A 16,687-nucleotide genomic window follows, 5' to 3' on the forward strand; every position below is an offset into this window, starting at 1 on the left:
CTAAAAACCCTACCAAGGAGAAAGCTGCAGCACTCTGTCTGCCCATTTATGAAAGGTCATGTAGCTGCCTGGCATGCAAACCAACCAAGTGCACTGAAGGAAGCTAGAAGAATAGGAAAGGCCATGAAGAAGCATTCCGCCCCACTGCAACCAGGAGAGCGGGTGTGGCACTGGGATGCCTGGCCTGCGTAAGCGCGTGGGCAGGATTAAACAACCCCAGCCTGGTTAGGTGAGACAATACAAAGATCTAAGGGTTATGTGTGCAGATCCAAGTAGGGCAGAGCTGGCTGGCATCCTTCAGCTTGTCAGGATGTGGCTGGAAGAGGCGACAGGAACCTCCACTGAGGAGATTGTGTGAATGACAGCTGGTGGGCTGCAGAACTTCAAAGACCCAGCACAGCTCTCAGTGACATTAAAGCAATAACACCTCCACGTGTGTGACACTACCAGCAGCCTAGAGCAAGAATGCTGAGGGGATGGAGGGGACGAAAGCTTCCAGAACTTTCCTGACGCCAGGAGTAAAAACTACCCAGTGCAGAATGATTCTTCTCATGTCATGCCTGTTGGGAGTTCCTCACCCTCTCCGAGGTGCAAGGAGGTTTAGCTCAGTAATGGTGCCACCCTCTGGCTACAGGCCCCAAGCTTGGACTCTCTTTTCTATCAACAAACCTGCTGGACTCGAAGCCTTCAAGTTTTATCTTCAGTATGCCCCTTTATCATCATCTCTACGGACACCCTGTGGTCCAAGCCACTTACGTCCCTTGTTATGACCTTGTGTCCCAGCGTGAACTAAGACTCTTAGGGTCGGGGCTCCATGGGCACGTCAGGAGGTCCCCTCAAATCCCAGTGTGTAACCAGACTTTCTCTCTTCCCTTTGCAACAGGCAGATGTGTCCATAGCAGCTATTAACCCTCTGCCAAAGGAAACTGGTATTCACATGCTACTCACAAAGTATTGGCCATGACTTTCCCAAGGCCACACTGCTTTTGAAAGGGTCGGGACCAGTATCACTGCCTGCTTGGAGGGAATTAATTCTAAGGGCCTCATCTTATGTTCTCTCAAAGGAATTCCTTATAAGACACTAGTGCAAGATGTTAAACAGAACACCTGTTTGGGGTTGGCCAACTACTCCTGGGCACGGTGCCTGCCCTGGAGTGTGGCTGATATACCCACTGATTAGCTTCCCTTATTTGTTGTTGCTGTTTTAGTCTGCCTTCTTTCCTCCCTCCCTCCCTCCCTCTCTCCCTCTCTCTCTCCCTCCCTCCCTCCCTCCCTTCCCCCTTCCTCTCTCTCTTTATTTCCTGACAGAAAGAACATGAAGTTGGGTAGGTGGAAGGATCTGGGTAAGGGGGAAAATATGATCAAAATATAGTTTATGAAAAAAGTTTTAAAAAATGACAGAGACAAGGGTGAGCACTGAATGAAGGAGAGCCTTCGGGGTCTGTCACAAAGTAGAAACACTCTAGTTGTCTATGGTTTCCATGATCAACAGCTGCCAATGAACAGACCAAAAACACACAAAGCACAAACAGAAAAGACGCCATTAGTTTGCTTTAGTGAATGTTTTTTTAAAGACACTTCCAGTTGAATATATGGAAAGATGCCTGCCCTAAGGAAAACTGTCAAGCTCAGACTAAAAGCTTTGGCCTTCGGTATTAGCCAACATTAAAATATATAGGAGATTGTTTCACAAGCCCCAATAATAGGTTCTATGGGGAGAGTGACTTAATAGCACCAGGGGAAATTCAGCTTGGCATCTGGGGAAATTAAGAGGGCTTTATTTTTTTTTCCCTTTGTTAATTATATTCACTTTGTAGTTAACAAAAAGTCAACCTGTGCAGTGATACTTTTCTGATTTAAAAAATAAAAAATAAAAAAGGACAGACCTAAGTGGCTCTCTGGTGTTGAACTGAGCTAACAACTCAGAACTTTCTCTCTTCTGTTGGCTTAAGAAAAAGTTAGGATCTTGTCGCTGAAGACACTTTGGACACATTCTTTAGAGGAATCAGTAGGGACCCTGAGGAGTAGCTCTCACAGCATCAGACGGAGCCTCACACGCTGCCAAGGGAGAAAATCAATCAACAATCCTCTGATGCCTGATAACCACAAAGACCAGAATGGCAAGATACTCCTACAGGGGCAGACATGGCACTCATACCTCGGCGGTAACCAAGATCTACCTAACTGGACATAAGGCCTGTTCAGTAGGAGGGAATCCATCCCTGGCACTCTAAACTTAGCCAACTACTCATGGCTGCTGAGGCCATGGGATCCAGAGGACAGCCTACTTCTGACATTTTCATAAGCCAGTATTCTGTCTTGTGGTGATGTATTGTGTACCCCAATATATTGTGTACCCTAATAAACTTATCTGGGGATCAGAGGACAGACCCAGCCATTAGATTAGACCTAGAGGCCAGACAGTGGTAGCACACACCCTTAATCCTACCACTTGGGAGGCAGAGATCCATCTGGATCTCTGTGAGTTCAAGGCCACACTGGGAACAGAGCCAGGCGTGGTGGCACCCATCTTTAATCCCAGCACTTGAGATCTCATCTTTGCTTGGGAAGCACATACACCTTTAATCCCAGGAAGGGATGGCAAGAAGCAGAAAGGTATATAAGGCGTGAGGGGCAGGAACTAGAGGTTTTTAGCGGCTGTTCGACTGAGACCCTCAGGGGTGAGGACTCAGAGGCTTTCATTCTGAGGATTCATGGAAACAGGATCAGCTGAGGAGTTATCGAGGTGAGGTTGGCTGTGGCTTGTTCTGTGTCTCTGATCTTTCAGCATTCACCCTGATATCTGGCTCCGGGTTTTTATTATTATTATTATTATTATTATTATTATTATTAAGACCGATTAGCAATTTGTGTTACACTTTCTCACTGCGTTCTTATCTGTAGGTACTCGTGTACCTACAGATAAGGGCAGTTCTCACCCGTCATCAAAAAAAAACCAAAACCCAAAACAAAACAAAACCTTTCCTTTTGCAGCAGAGGGAGCTCATTACTGAAAGCTACCACTAGTTAAAATGTTGAGATCAACTGATCTTGGGGTGCTTGTTTCCAGTTAACACACTTACCATCCACCCCCTACACTTCAGACTCAAGACTCAGCTGACATTGTACAAGACGAAGTGGAAAGATTCCAAGAGCCAGAGGACCAGAGCACCTGCCTTTAGACAGTCTCTCTGAGAGAGAGGTGGGAGGAGGGTGTTAGGGAGAACGGAGTATATTCGGGAGTATTTAGGGGGAGGTAAATAAATGTAATCCAGACACATTGTGTGTGTGAGACTCTCAAAGAATTAATTAAAATATTGCACTATTACAGGAAAAAACAAACAAACAAACAACAATAAAAATCCAGGGCCAGCCAGAAGGCTCAGCAGATAAAGATGTTTGCCCTGCCAGCCTAGTGATCTGGATCCAATCCCCAGAATCTATGTAAAGATTCAGTGAGATTCATTTACACAAGGCTGTCCTGACTTCCACCACACACACACACACACACACACACACACACACACACACACACACACGTAATAAATACTTGTTTTGAAAATTAAAGAAAATTCCGTTGAAAATTAGAAGTCACATTATTATGCAATAAAGGGACATTTTAAAATGCATAAGCAAATAAGGATGGACGTGATTATAAGAAAAAAATTAAAACAAATAGTCCCCAAAAAGGTTGGACACAATGCATTTCATTCAAGGTGGCCTGGTATCTGTTTTCTAATTCTCAGAGTTTTGAAACGGGACCCTTCATTTCTAGCAGTGGCCACTGTCCACATCCTGAAGCCAGACCTGACACTCACTTATGTAGCCACAGAGAAACCACACCGGTCAAATTAAGAGTTTAAAACAGTGTGTGTGTGGCGGGGGGGGGGGGGGGGGGGGGGGGGGCTTATCTCAGCAAGTCCCAGAAGCAAGTGAACTGGGATGTGGAAGTATGTTCTCACACTGTGGGTTAACTTGTAGTCAAGACCATGGTTGGATGAATTGATGATTGCACAAAGTACCTATGAGAATAAATCTGGAAATAAAGTTGCCAAAGACATTGCAAAGACCCTTTTGCCAAGTTGCTAAGCTTCCCCCCTCCTCTCCTTCAGCTGAAAAAGAATACATCTCTGGCCCTCAAATACAGGATGGATCTAACAGTCACCTCTGCATAATAAGAGCAAGAAGGGTTAGCAGACCATGGGTACCGGCACCACTCAGAGTCAACAAGCTCACAGAGCGGCTAGAACACGGCGAAAAATAAACCACGTGCACCTTGCATTTGACCATATCGAACTGGGTAATCAATTCAGAACTTGAAAGAAAAGCTTCCAAACCATATAGCTGAATATCATCACATGAACTTGACCATTCCCGTGAAGGGGAATTAAAAGGAGTAAAATTAAACCCACCCAGGAACTCGGTGCAAAGATAACAGTTTTACCAGTCACATCCACATGCTCTGGGATTCTTGGCTAGTATCCTGTGTGGCCTTCCACGCTCTCTTCCTCATCTTTTCTGCCATCCTATGAACTCAAGGATCTATGCCAGCGTATTAGACATGGCTACACATCACTGTCACCTAAGGGATGACAAACATCATCTGACCCACACGGATTCGTCTGGGCCTCAGGATAGTTTAGAAGCCCCCAATATGACCATGAAGCCAGCACTGAGTGGCACGTAGGTGTACCAATGTGGCTGTGAAACAACCACAGTTCACACACAAGTGGCCACTGCCTTGCCCATATTGAGCAAATTTTGCACTTGAGATGGTTGGCTGCTTTCCCATGGCGTTTCTCTAACATCAGCCCACAGTAGTGTCAATAAACAAAATTAGTAAAGTGGACAGAGTTTACCTGAGAGCATTTATTACAATTCTGGCAGAGCGAACCCAACATATCCCTGAGAAGGCACAACACACCAAATCTGGTAAGATTTATACAGGGAGATGTTTTATTTCTTTGACCCTCAGAGATAGGACATGGCCTGAAGTAAGGAAAAAAAAAAAAAGAAGGAACAAGATACACTAAAGAATCGGAAAGGGTCAGCTGGTCCCGGCTACTGAACGACACCAGGGGAACAGAAGAGATTCAGGAGCTGTGGTCACGGCGATGGATGCCCTCAGAGCCTAAGCTCTGCCACTCGAAATCAGTGGGTTTAGACGTGCTGTCCAGGAGCAGCAGCAGAGAAAATGCACACAATGTTATTCAGAAGCCTTGGTAGTCTGTCTGGGTCAGCATCGGAATTGCCCACATGTGCAAAGGCCTGGAGTCCATGCTGTGTTAGGTACTAGCATCTTGAATGAAGAAGACAGGATATCTGTTCCTCCAGTTCCGCCAATCCTTGTGACAGGCACTGAGGGTCGGGGAAATTGCGGCAAGATGTTTGCATCCTGTGTGTGTGTGTGTGTGTGTGTGTGTGTGTGTGTGTGTGTGTGTGTAAATATTTTTATTTTTAAAACAACACTTTATGTATAGCAGTGTAATTTACACATTAAGTGATGATTTGATAGTTTGTTTTTTTTTTTTTTTTTTTTTGGTTTTTCAAGACAGGGTTTTTCTGTGTAGCTTTGCGCCTTTCCTGGAACTCACTTGGTAGCCCAGGCTGGCCTTGAACTCACAGAGATCCTCCTGCCTCTGCCTCCCGAGTGCTGGGATTAAAGGCGTGCGCCACCACCGCCCGGCCCTGATTTGATAGTTTTAAACTGAAGAAAAATGGGAAAAACTTTGGGTTACAATCTGCCCCTCCCCCCTCCCCCAGAACAAATTTTAAAAGCAGCAAACAACACCTTCCATACAGCCATGAAGTTCTCAGCCTGTGCTCTGTGGGCCTCCTTCCCTTTTCCCACACTCCCCGCTACCTCTATTTCCCCCTTGTGGTCTCCCTGCTCTAGTTTCTTTTCCTCTTTCCAGCTCCATGTGTCCTTCCGCACACTACCCCATCCTTCCTGGTCACCTATTATTACCTTCTCTTGTCTCCTTTCTAAAACTTTATTCACACTTAGGTCTGTTTACATATACGTACGATTACATTACAGCCAAGATCAACATCCGAGAGAGCACACGTAGATTTTGTGTTTCTGAGTTCGGGTGCCTCTCTCAATAGTATATACTTTCCAGGAGTATCCATTTCCTTGCAAATTTCGTGATTTAATATTTCTATATAGCTGAATGATATTGCATTGCACATATGTATCACATTATTATTATCCATTCATCTGCTGATGGACCTCTAGGCTGGTTCCAGTTCCTTGACATCATGAATATATCAGCAGAAACCATGAATGTATAAGTTTCTACCAGTCCCTTGGGTATCTGTCCAGGAGTGCTATAGACAGTCATGTGATAGTTCTTTTGGAGGAACCCTCATACTCATTTCTATAATGGCTGTACCAGTTGCCCTTCGCAGTCAGAATGGCCATCACAGACAACAAATGTTGGAGAGGAAGTAGGAAAAAATGAAAACGAAAACCAAACAAACAAACAAACAAAAAAAAAAAACCCAACCTTCTATTGTGTCCTGTTTTAAAAGTACCAAGTCAGAGCTCTGTAGGTGATCAAGACAGGAGTTAGACCAAATCTCCACTGGAGTAAGGAGCGGCCAAGAGGAGAAGAGATGGCTGCAGAGGCCAGAAGGAAATGTCTTTTACATCAGGTTCACTTGACCTTGGCAACCAGAGTTTGGGCAGGGCCTAAGCCAATTACAAGCTCAACCCTTCCAGAATGGAGTCAAAACAAAGCAGCCTTTGGATTCACTACCCCCCCCAACATCATATACCCCCCTCCCCTCGCCCCTGCGCGCCACACACCTCAGTTTGCTTGCATCATCAAAGCTAATCCAATACTCTACCGAAGCAGGTCTGACCCACTAAAGTGGCCCCCTGGTCCAGAACACAAGCTAGCTTTGGCTTTCTTAGCAGTGTCTGCCTGAACGGTCTGTCACCTGACTAACCTGGTACCATTAAGCATGGCACCAGAAGGTTCAAGATCGGCCATCTTCAAAGACAGTGTGCACAAAATAATGAATAAAGGTTTAACTTAACACCGACACCTGTCTTTGCCAAGGCAATTAGAGGTGTAAATAATCCATGAGGCCCAGTTCTACTGTCCCTCCGACCAACAGGGGTGAAGGTGAAAAGGGCCTTACATAAAAGCAAGCGGTCAAAAGGTACAGCTACTTCACACACATGTTATCAATTAAATAAAAATGAATAAAAGGGGAGGGAAGATGGCGTTGGTTTCTTAAATCTCGTTTAAAAAACAAAACCAAAACGACAGGTTTTAAAAGACAGGATGCCACAATGTGCTCAAATCAAACCCCTCAACGGCCACAAGGGTCACGTCAGAAGCAGTGCCATTGAGGCACGAACGTGGTGCATGAGGCTTTAGAAGGACACGTGACTGCCTCCTGTCGTAAGGAAGGAAGCGTGGAAGCTTAATCTCCACTCTACACCTGTGGTTTTTAATAAGCTGTAGGAGCCACTGTCCTCACTATGAAATCGTATGCCGTGGGCCATTCTAGCCCACCCTGTTGTGTTAGCACATGCCAGAGGCATTAACTGTAGTTCTGCTGTCCCAGAGGGCGGCGACCTGTTGCTATTGAGCATCCGATGCAGGCTCAGTCCAAAATTTACATTGTAAATACAACATGCCCACCATACCTGTAAAACTTAGCACAAATGGTCAACAATGCTGTCTCATAATATTATATAACTATTTATATAAACTGTGACATGAGGAAGTAAGTGGTAGTATTTTGGATATATTAGGCTAAAGCAAATATATGGCTATATACCATTTATGCTGATATTACATTTTATTAAATGTATTGTATCATTTATATTATGACATTTAATGTTTGAATAAAAGTAAACATATCATTAAAATTAATTTATCTGTTTCTTTGAAATTTCTTTTAGGTTTGTGAATGTTAAATTTTTATTTTACATTTTATTTTACATATTTTATTTTAAATTTGAGTCAATTTCCATTTAGTACCAAATGCTTGGCTTACATGTAAATTGGAGTAAATAGATGGTTTAACCAAGAGCTGGTTATTAAGTCAGTAGCTTCTACACAAAGAAGAATAGGGAGGGAATGGGGAGGGGGACTGGGAGGAGAGGAGGGAGGGGAAGCTGCAGCCAGGATGTAACATAAAGAAATATATCGATTAATTAAAAAATGGAGTGGGTAAATAAACATGAAAACCGTCAAAAAGGTGTCAGAAGAAAGATCAGGGAGAGTAAGACAGAAGAATGTGTTCTTAAGTTGCCGCAGAGGAATTTGATGTCAGGTAACAGAGCAGAGGACTGATAGAGAATGATGAGGACTGCTCCAGCTTACTTACTATCTAGTGCTGTGATAAACACCATGACCAAAGGCAACTGGGAGAGGAAAGGGTTTATACGGTTTATAGGTTAGCGTTCATCATCCAGAAAGGCCAGGGCAGGAGCCCAGGCAGGGAACAGGAGGCAGGGACCAAGGCATGGCTGATGCTGCTTGCTGGCTTGCTCCTGATGCTTTTTTAATATAACACAGGATCACTGCCCAGGGATGGCACCATCCACAGGAGACTGGTCCCTCCCACAGCAATCATTAAGTGAGCAAGTATCCATGGACTTGTCTACTGGTGCATCTGGTAGAGGCATTTTCGCAGTTGAGGTTCCCTTTTCCCATATGACTCTAGTTTGTGTTGGCAGGAAACTAACTCCCCCCCCCCATCTAAGTGGGGGAAGAAAGAGATCAATAAAGAAGCACCCCAAACCACCACAACAAAATCAGGCTATTAAATATTTAAATACTAAATATACTGAATGGAGAGAAATTTGAGGAAAAAAAATAAGATCACAACCTGATATTCTCACAAGACAGTGAAACCCTCAGGATTTAGAAATGTCACCAAAGAAAATAAAACCTAGAAGTACTGGAAGAAAAATGTTAGTAAAAAAATGTGTCATCGGGAAATGAAAAATGATACCAAAGGAAAAAATTTTAAGGGAAAAAAAACCTAGAAGATAATTTCTTAAAAGGTAACTTGCAGGCTAGGGAGCTGGCTCAGTCTATAAAATACTTGACTTGCAAGTACAGGAACATGAATTTGACCCCAGAACTCAGGAGAAAAAAGTCAGGCTTGGAGGTGCACACTTGTAATCCCAAAGCTGAAGAAGTGGACACAGGCAGATCTCTGGAGCTCACGAGCCAGAGAGCCTAGGCTCCTTGGGGAGTTCCAGACCAGTGAGAGACGCTGCCTCAAAACTGCAAACAAAGGGCAGACGGCTCCTGAGGACCGACATCTGGAACTGTCCTCTGGCCTCCACAGGTACCTGTACATAGACAAGGTTAGCTTGGACGCATGCAAAACTACGACTAACGGATGCAGTGCAAGGAAAAGTTCAAATCTGGAACCTACAGGAAGTTCTTAAAATTCAAGTATCATGTTTTCTCTCACGTGCGAAATCTGAGAACCAAAAGATGTAAAAATGGGAAGAGGATTAGGAGGGAGCGGTCAAGGGGGCAGAAGAGAGGCGGTGAGGGGCGGTGAATGTGATCAAAGAGTGGTCTGTGCAGGCAGGAAGATGCCACCACAGCGCTCATTATTTCGTAGAACTATTACACACTAATAAGAAAGGAAACAGTAAGATACAATAAACTTTGTATCGGAATACAAGTAAACATCTCAAATCAAGAAACAAATCAAATACTAAACTTATCTAAAACATAAGTAGACTTACAGAGTTAACCTCCTGTGCTGTGTATTTATCAGAATAATAATAATAAATCCACCATGGATTGCTGAGAAGAACAAGAGATTATTAAATAATCAGAAGAGCAGGCACTTCTGATTATCTTCCATGGAAGTCTAAAGTAGAATAATCCTTCCAGCAAATCTGAAACATGTTTCAAAAGCTATTAAAACATATAGAGTTTTGGCCTAGACATCCCATTTCTAGGGACTTTGTCCAAGGAAATAATTCAAAAGGGACACTATAGTGTATGATGATGCCCGTCCAAGAGTTCTTTTAAAAAACAAAACACAAAAACCTCAAATGGCCTAAATAGACACCCAGAGAAACCGTCTAAGTAACCTGCAGGCTAACCAAAAATGCCAGACTCTAATAAAATTAGTAACAGTCTTTGCATTCAACGAAACTGACCCCAAGTATGGGCCAGTTGTTGCTTTAGGAAATCACCTTCAAGTTTCTTTCATTCCGCACCCTTTTGTCCCGGCTCGCAACCAGCTGGCGCACAGTGGATCCTACACACGCTAGTCAAAGAATTGTTCTGAACTATTTCCTTGGGCAAATTCTGCTCCGGTTGCACGTGGTCTCCAGAGGCTGCTGAGTATATACATGGTTGAAGGTAAATTGAAGAGAGCATCCCCCATGGCTCTGGGGAGACTTTTCTGAGATGTGGCTGTTTTGTGTCACTTATGGTCCTATAGGGAAGCCCAACGATCTGGCTGAGCAAGTGGAACTGCTCCTTTGGTCCATCAGCGTCCTCCCATCTGGGGTGATATTATACCAACGAACAAAACAGACAAAAATCTCCGCCCTCGGGGAGCTCACAAGGCAGAGGATAAGAACCTGGAAAGGTTCATTTGTTTGGGAGTAATAAAGAATGAAAGCCAAAGCCAAGAGCAGCCATCCCCACACTGGCATTCACCCTAACAGAGTCCTGAGCGGAGATGCACCCAGCAAACTCCTCACAGCCGTCACAAGCCTCCTCTGCCTGGGCAAAATTTCCTGGGCTGTTAACCAGGCACCAGCATCAGGTTTCGCTGTCAGTGAACTGACAGAATGTCGGGTGGATTCTCTATATGTTAAGACAACCTAATTGAGTCAGTCGACTGCACTTAGTGTCTTCAGCATTACATGAACTGAAATGACACACAGAGATTGGATCACCATGCTTACACCTGGTGATAAACCCGTACCCATGATTCTTTCATTCATCCTTCTTCTTCGAGGCTCCCAACTAGCTGGCACACAGCGGGCACACCACACATGCTGGCCAAAGAAACAAGGCACTTTAGTCATGTTTGGTCTAGACAACTGAAATGGCTTCCTCAAATTTGTCCTGTATAGGAATTTATCTTGTTTCTTTTGTTATCTTGGAAATAAATTGAACATAATATTCTCTATCATCACAAACAGTTTAAGGTGGCTAAGAGGAAGATGAAAACTTAGAGGTTCTAAATCTATCACTTAGCGTGTTTTAAACAACTACGACTAGTCTAACATTTCAGCATGGTAACACTCAACAGACAATAACAGAAGCCAATGGGGGTGGGGGGGGAAGGTCTGCTTTTTGTTGTTGTTTTAAGATATACTTCCTCGGTTTTGAACAATATGATGCTGGTTATTTTGTAAAGTACGGGCTCTAAAACTGTTCCCGCCTTCTTCAGGCAAGAGCCTTTGGCAGTCAGGGCACCTGGTTATGGCTGAGCCTGTTGTTTGCCAACTCGTCCGTCACTCTCCCTTTCACGTTAGTAACACAACACGGAGTGGTAATGTGCTCAGCTGGAACACTCCATTTCCCAGCTTCTCCTGCAGATGGGAGCGAACGAACGGGAACACAAAGGAGGCATTTGTCATTGTGTGGCACCTTCAAGAAAATCTTTTATCCCCCTTCCATGGTTTTCTCGCATGGATCTCCTATATAAGAGAGCTGACACCCAGCCACCATGCTGTTGACTTTACGAAAGGCGTGTGTTCAGGATGGTAAAGCAGAAAGGCCTAGGGAGCCAACATCACTTAGGACCTCATGTGGCAGGCACGACCGGACTTGACTGGCTCCTTCGACACTAGCTTTTGAGAGAGGAACTGGTATTCTAGGTGAGCCAACGGTATTTCAGTCTGTGATTATGAAAACTGTGTTCAGACACTCATTTGGTTTAGCTGGGATAGCGGGAAAGAAAGCTAAAATTATTTAGCCTTCTGTTTTTATCTGTTCCTGCTTTCTGGAAAATATCTAACTACGAGTGTTTCAATATTACCTTTGAACTGAAGCTTCCCGAGTTTGATTTATTTCCCTGTTCCTGACTTCACTATTGCTAAGGATCTATAAAACACGTCAATTCTGTTTCTTTTTTTTTAATACTGTAGCCCAGGCTCGTCTAGAACTCACTGTCTAGCCCAGGCTGCCCTTGAATATGCAGCAATCCTCTTGCCTCAGCCTTCCAAGTGTTTAGATTATAGGTGTGAACACTCACACCCAGCAAAAATGGTCCACTTGTATGTGTTGCCGCTATAAAATCTGAATTAATCCCTTATTGTACCGAGTCTCTTTGGCTGGTTTGATAGCTTCCTGTCTACTAGTCAGGTTCAAGATTGTAAGGAAGAGTTACTTAAAATGTACTTCTCCAGCACCAGAACATCAGTAGGCTCTCGGGCCCCAGCCCCACCTGCCTGCTCCACAATCTCTTCAGAGTCCAGCCTCAGAAGCTGCATTTTCATGCACTGGGACCTTATAAACATGAAAATATAAAAAAGACTGAGAGCTCTCTTTTCAGAAAACAAACAAAAACGTGTGTGTGTGTGTGTGTGTGTGTGTGTGTGTGTGTCTGTCTGTCTGTCTGTCTGTCTGTCTGTCTGTCTCCTGCCCTTCATCACTATAGATTCAGCCTCTGAGTTCCTGTAACCCCCGGACTCCCCTCCCTTGAGGCCTCTGTCCAGGCTGTCCCCTCTACCTGTAACACCCTCTAGCCAGATCTACAGCAGACCCCTCCTAGACCTCTTTCGTGTCCCCTTTCCAAGGAAGGCTAGTCCAACAAGCTTCAACGCACTTCTTGACTGAACCAACATGGCTCCTTTGGGATACCACTTTGTTCCAAGGATCTGGCTCCCCACTGGGTCTGCCAGTGACTGCGTATTAGTGTCATGCAGAAATGAGAAACTGGATTAGGCCAACTCTAAGATCTTGTCCAAATATTCAGCTCTCTATCCAAATGACTCATTTGGCATTCCTAATGCCTTGACCCAGCAATACTTCACCTGCCCAGACTTATACTCTCTCCCTTCCAGGCTTCCCCCAGCCTGGAGCCATCTTCCTGAAGTCTAATGTAAGCCATGTTCATTCACGCCATGTCTTTCAAGCCATTGTTGTTACCTTCACCACGTTCTAGTTCTCAAATAGATCCAGCGCCCTTTTAGAGACAGCTAGCTGCAGGCTAGCAGCATTCAGCCCGACCTTTGAGCTTGTCATAAATGTAATTGTTCTAGCACACCCCTGGACCTCCTGTATCAGAATCTATATTTAACATGGCCCTCTTGTGGTTCTCCACACCCAAAGCTGGCACTGCAAGAGGGTTCTGCAGTCATACCTACTCACTTGCTCATTAATAAGCACAAACTGAAGTCCTACACTTAAACAGGACCTATGCCACCCACGGCAAGCTCCATGTCCAATTAACAACCTACCCACTAAGATGACTTACTGCCTACTTTATTTACGTCTTTTCTTTACAGTTTGGTTGTAAACAACGTAGAAGAGCACAGTAGTTGTGCATCTGGCCCATCTGGATTCAGGGAACAGAAATTCATTCAAGTCACTCCAAAGGAGGTGAAACGGTTGAACGCTACGTGGGAATTCAGAACAGGAAACCAAGGAAGGAGGGCAAAGGTCAGGCCTTCGTGCCAGATCTTGCTTTCGTTCTCTGCTCTTTACCCAGTTTTGGCTGCCTGTTTGGGTATTATTTGCATGGCATACTACAGCCACCCATTTTCTCTCCCACAAGCCCATCCAACTCTGCCCCCTTTTGCTTCGATTCTCACTCTGCCTCTAAGCTTAGTTTTCCCAGAAGCGGTATGCTAGCACGGGGAATCCTTTCTCTGAAACCACAAGGTTACAAGCTCGTGAATCACTTCGGGATTGGCCACCCTGGAGTTAGGAGCCCACCCTGCTCCACTCAGCTGAGGCCAAGAGGACCGTGGTTTAGAATAAGGCCCTATCTAGCAAGCAGGAGCTGTCCAAGATTATTCCATAGGACAGGAACCTGAGGGAGGCTGCCACACTTCCAGCCCACAGTTCCAGGGATACTGGCACTTAGTAAGGTGAAATCAACCAATATGGGAGGGGTTAAGGGTCAGTCACCCGACAGCAGGATGACCCTGACACTGTGCTGGATACGTGGGACTACACAGACTCAATAAACAGCAGCACGTGTTTTCCTGACACAATCGTGCCACTGAACTAGCTTTTTGATTTTGGTCAGCTCACTAAGCCATTCTGGGCCCGGTTTCCTCAACCATCATACTCCAGTTTCAACAGCCTCCAGAAAGTGTTGCAAGATCCCATAAGGCCATTGTGAAAGCGTTTTGAACGATACAGGTGCCAACCAAAAATACTGCAGCCATTCAAATACTAATGCAATTCTCTCGTGACACAAGCTTTACGCTGTTTTTAGATTTCTTCTCCCTTCCATTCCCCTTAAAATACGATCATCCGTCAGTTACTACTATTTGAAAACACCAACTAGTATGGCAATATTTTCAACATCAACTATCCTCACTTTGTGACGTCCATGGCTCAAACGGTGAGTGCATTCATTCATTTCACTCAAAATTAAAAAAAAAAAAGAATTATGTTTATGTACTAAATCCTTAAGTAAGATACAGGTCCATTTTGACTTCCGTGTCTTCTGACACAGCAGTTTAATTAAATATTTTCCTGTCTCTTCGAATCAGAAAACCCTACCTATTAGAGCCCGGAATCCCTATTTTTCACAAGCGGTACAGCTCTTACTGCCCCGCACCGCCCCGCACCGCCCCCACCCTCCCCAACCAGGAATCCTATTCTCCTCACTTCTACCCACTCCCTTTCCATCAGAACCACTCTATCATCCACCTCATGATCAAGGATAAGGATGGGGGCAGGGATGAGAATCGGTGACCACAACAAGGTAGACTAGTTCTCAAAATCGTGCTATCCCATCCTCTTACATGTAGCGTTCAAGGGCAGGGTTAACAGTAGTGGAAAAAACCGGAAGAAAATAAAAGTATAGCTTTTTAGCTTTGCTCCATCCAAACCGAGGGATGTTTACTGAATGCCTGTCCCACGCCCGGCAGGAGGCGGAGGGCTCCTCAGCCAGGTTGCACAGCATTTCAGCCTTTCCCAAAGCGCCCTTGTCCATAACCTAGGGCATCTGTTGCACACTTCCTACAAGTGGAGCCACTCAACAGCTGGCCCTGGGTGGAGCAAAGAAAGCAGCATGCACCTTACTCAAATCAGCTCAGCCGGCCAAAGTGCAGGTTTCAAGCAAAAAGAAAAACAAAAATGAAACCTAGCACTAGAGCCTGGTGAGCCGCAGGGGGGCAGAGCTGCCGAGACTGGAAAGCCGCCGGGTACCCACTGAGCACCCAAACCCAATTAAGGCTCCACCAGCCCAGAGAGGCTGGGAACTGTGGATCAAAGAATCGTGGCGCCTGGGAATGGCAAACCGGCTCTTCGGGAAGCCGTGATGTGGGGGCAGTACAACAGTGGGTGCTGGAGGCCGGGGACAGTGGGTTGGGGGAATCTATTCATGGGGATGGGGAAGCTGATTGGGAACAGGAAGATGGCAAAGATTGCGCGCTATTGGGGAGGAGGGGGGCGCGGGGAGGGGCGGAGGGGGGAGAGGCGGGGAGCCGGGCGAGTGCGCTGGGAGGCAAGGAACAGTCGCGTTGCGGTGTAAAAGCAGCTTTGGGGCTCCCGCCAGCCAGCGCACAAATTCGTAGGTTTTGGATCCTGGAAAGCGTTCGCTAGTGCACTTGAAGGCAGAGCTGGCGGAAGGGTCCACTGGGGATCAGGGGCGACAAGGAGACTACTGGGAGGGGGGGGAAGAGATGGGACGAGATGTCTCTTCCTAGACACACACACACACACACACACACACACACACGCACACACACACGCACGCACGCACATCGGACCCCAGGCTGTTCGCAGCTGCCCCCACGCACACTGGGCACACAGCCTCCTGCTGCGGCGGCCACTCACCTTCCGCCCGAGAGCGGATCTCCGACACGGTTCTCCGCATGGTGGGCATCGCGGCAGCCCCTGCAGGTGGGTCCCGGGCGGGGACCCTGCACCTGTCACGGCGCCTGGCGGGCGGGAGAGCTGGCTGCGCCGCGCCGAGGGCTCAGCTGCCGCGCGCGGGGTCGCGCCTCCCACCCAGGGCAGCGTCGCCACCAGGAGCCGCCTGGGCACTCGAGCCGCGGGAGAAGGAGGAGGAGGAGGAGGAGGAGGAGGAGGAGGAGGAAGGCGACGAGGGAGCTGCGACCGCAGAGCCGCCTAGGTCTCCCGCAGCGGCGGAGGGGCGGGCTCGAGGGGCGGAGCCGGGGCCAGGCGCCGGGGGCGGGGTCTGGGGTGCGCGCGCTCACTCGCTGCAACCCAGGAGTGGGACCGGGACAGGCGCACCGGGGCCTCCGGGTCCCGCCCAGTTCGGGCCGTACCATCCGCGGGGAGGGGACGTCGAATATAGTATTCTCGGTCTCTGAGCCCACCTCGGCCTTCCTCGAGGCCAGGACTAATGTCCCAAGTCCTCATAAAAGAGAGAAAGAGCTGCTCCTGTTTCTGGAAGCCCTGGTATCCTCTCCAGCCACCTTCTGGCTCTGCAACGCGATGGAACCGCCCGTCCTTAGCGCCCCGGTGTTGGGTTCGATGTAGGCTGGCTGAGACTGGGGATCTGAGATAGTCAGGGTGACGTC

At 46.5% G+C, this 16,687-nt stretch overlaps 1 protein-coding gene across 5 annotated transcripts in view; it reads right to left on the reverse strand.

Moving 5' to 3' along the window:
- The window catches only part of Atp8a1 (ATPase phospholipid transporting 8A1), a 227,252-nt gene extending 210,965 nt beyond the window's left edge, over positions 1-16,287 (reverse strand). For 3 of the 5 annotated variants that reach the window (XM_076546409.1, XM_006974634.4, XM_076546407.1), the window contains exon 1: positions 15,978-16,287. In XM_076546409.1, coding sequence (XP_076402524.1) covers positions 15,978-16,026 — 49 coding nt within the window. In that variant the 5' untranslated portion in view covers positions 16,027-16,287. The remainder of the gene's footprint in view (positions 1-15,977) is intronic. The other 2 variants (XM_076546410.1, XM_006974635.4) reach the window with 1 other exon arrangement.
- Between the last annotated feature and the right edge of the window lie 400 nt (positions 16,288-16,687).

Source organism: Peromyscus maniculatus, chromosome 10 (genome assembly GCF_049852395.1).
Source record: "Peromyscus maniculatus bairdii isolate BWxNUB_F1_BW_parent chromosome 10, HU_Pman_BW_mat_3.1, whole genome shotgun sequence".
Classification (NCBI taxonomy): Eukaryota; Metazoa; Chordata; class Mammalia; order Rodentia; family Cricetidae; genus Peromyscus; species Peromyscus maniculatus.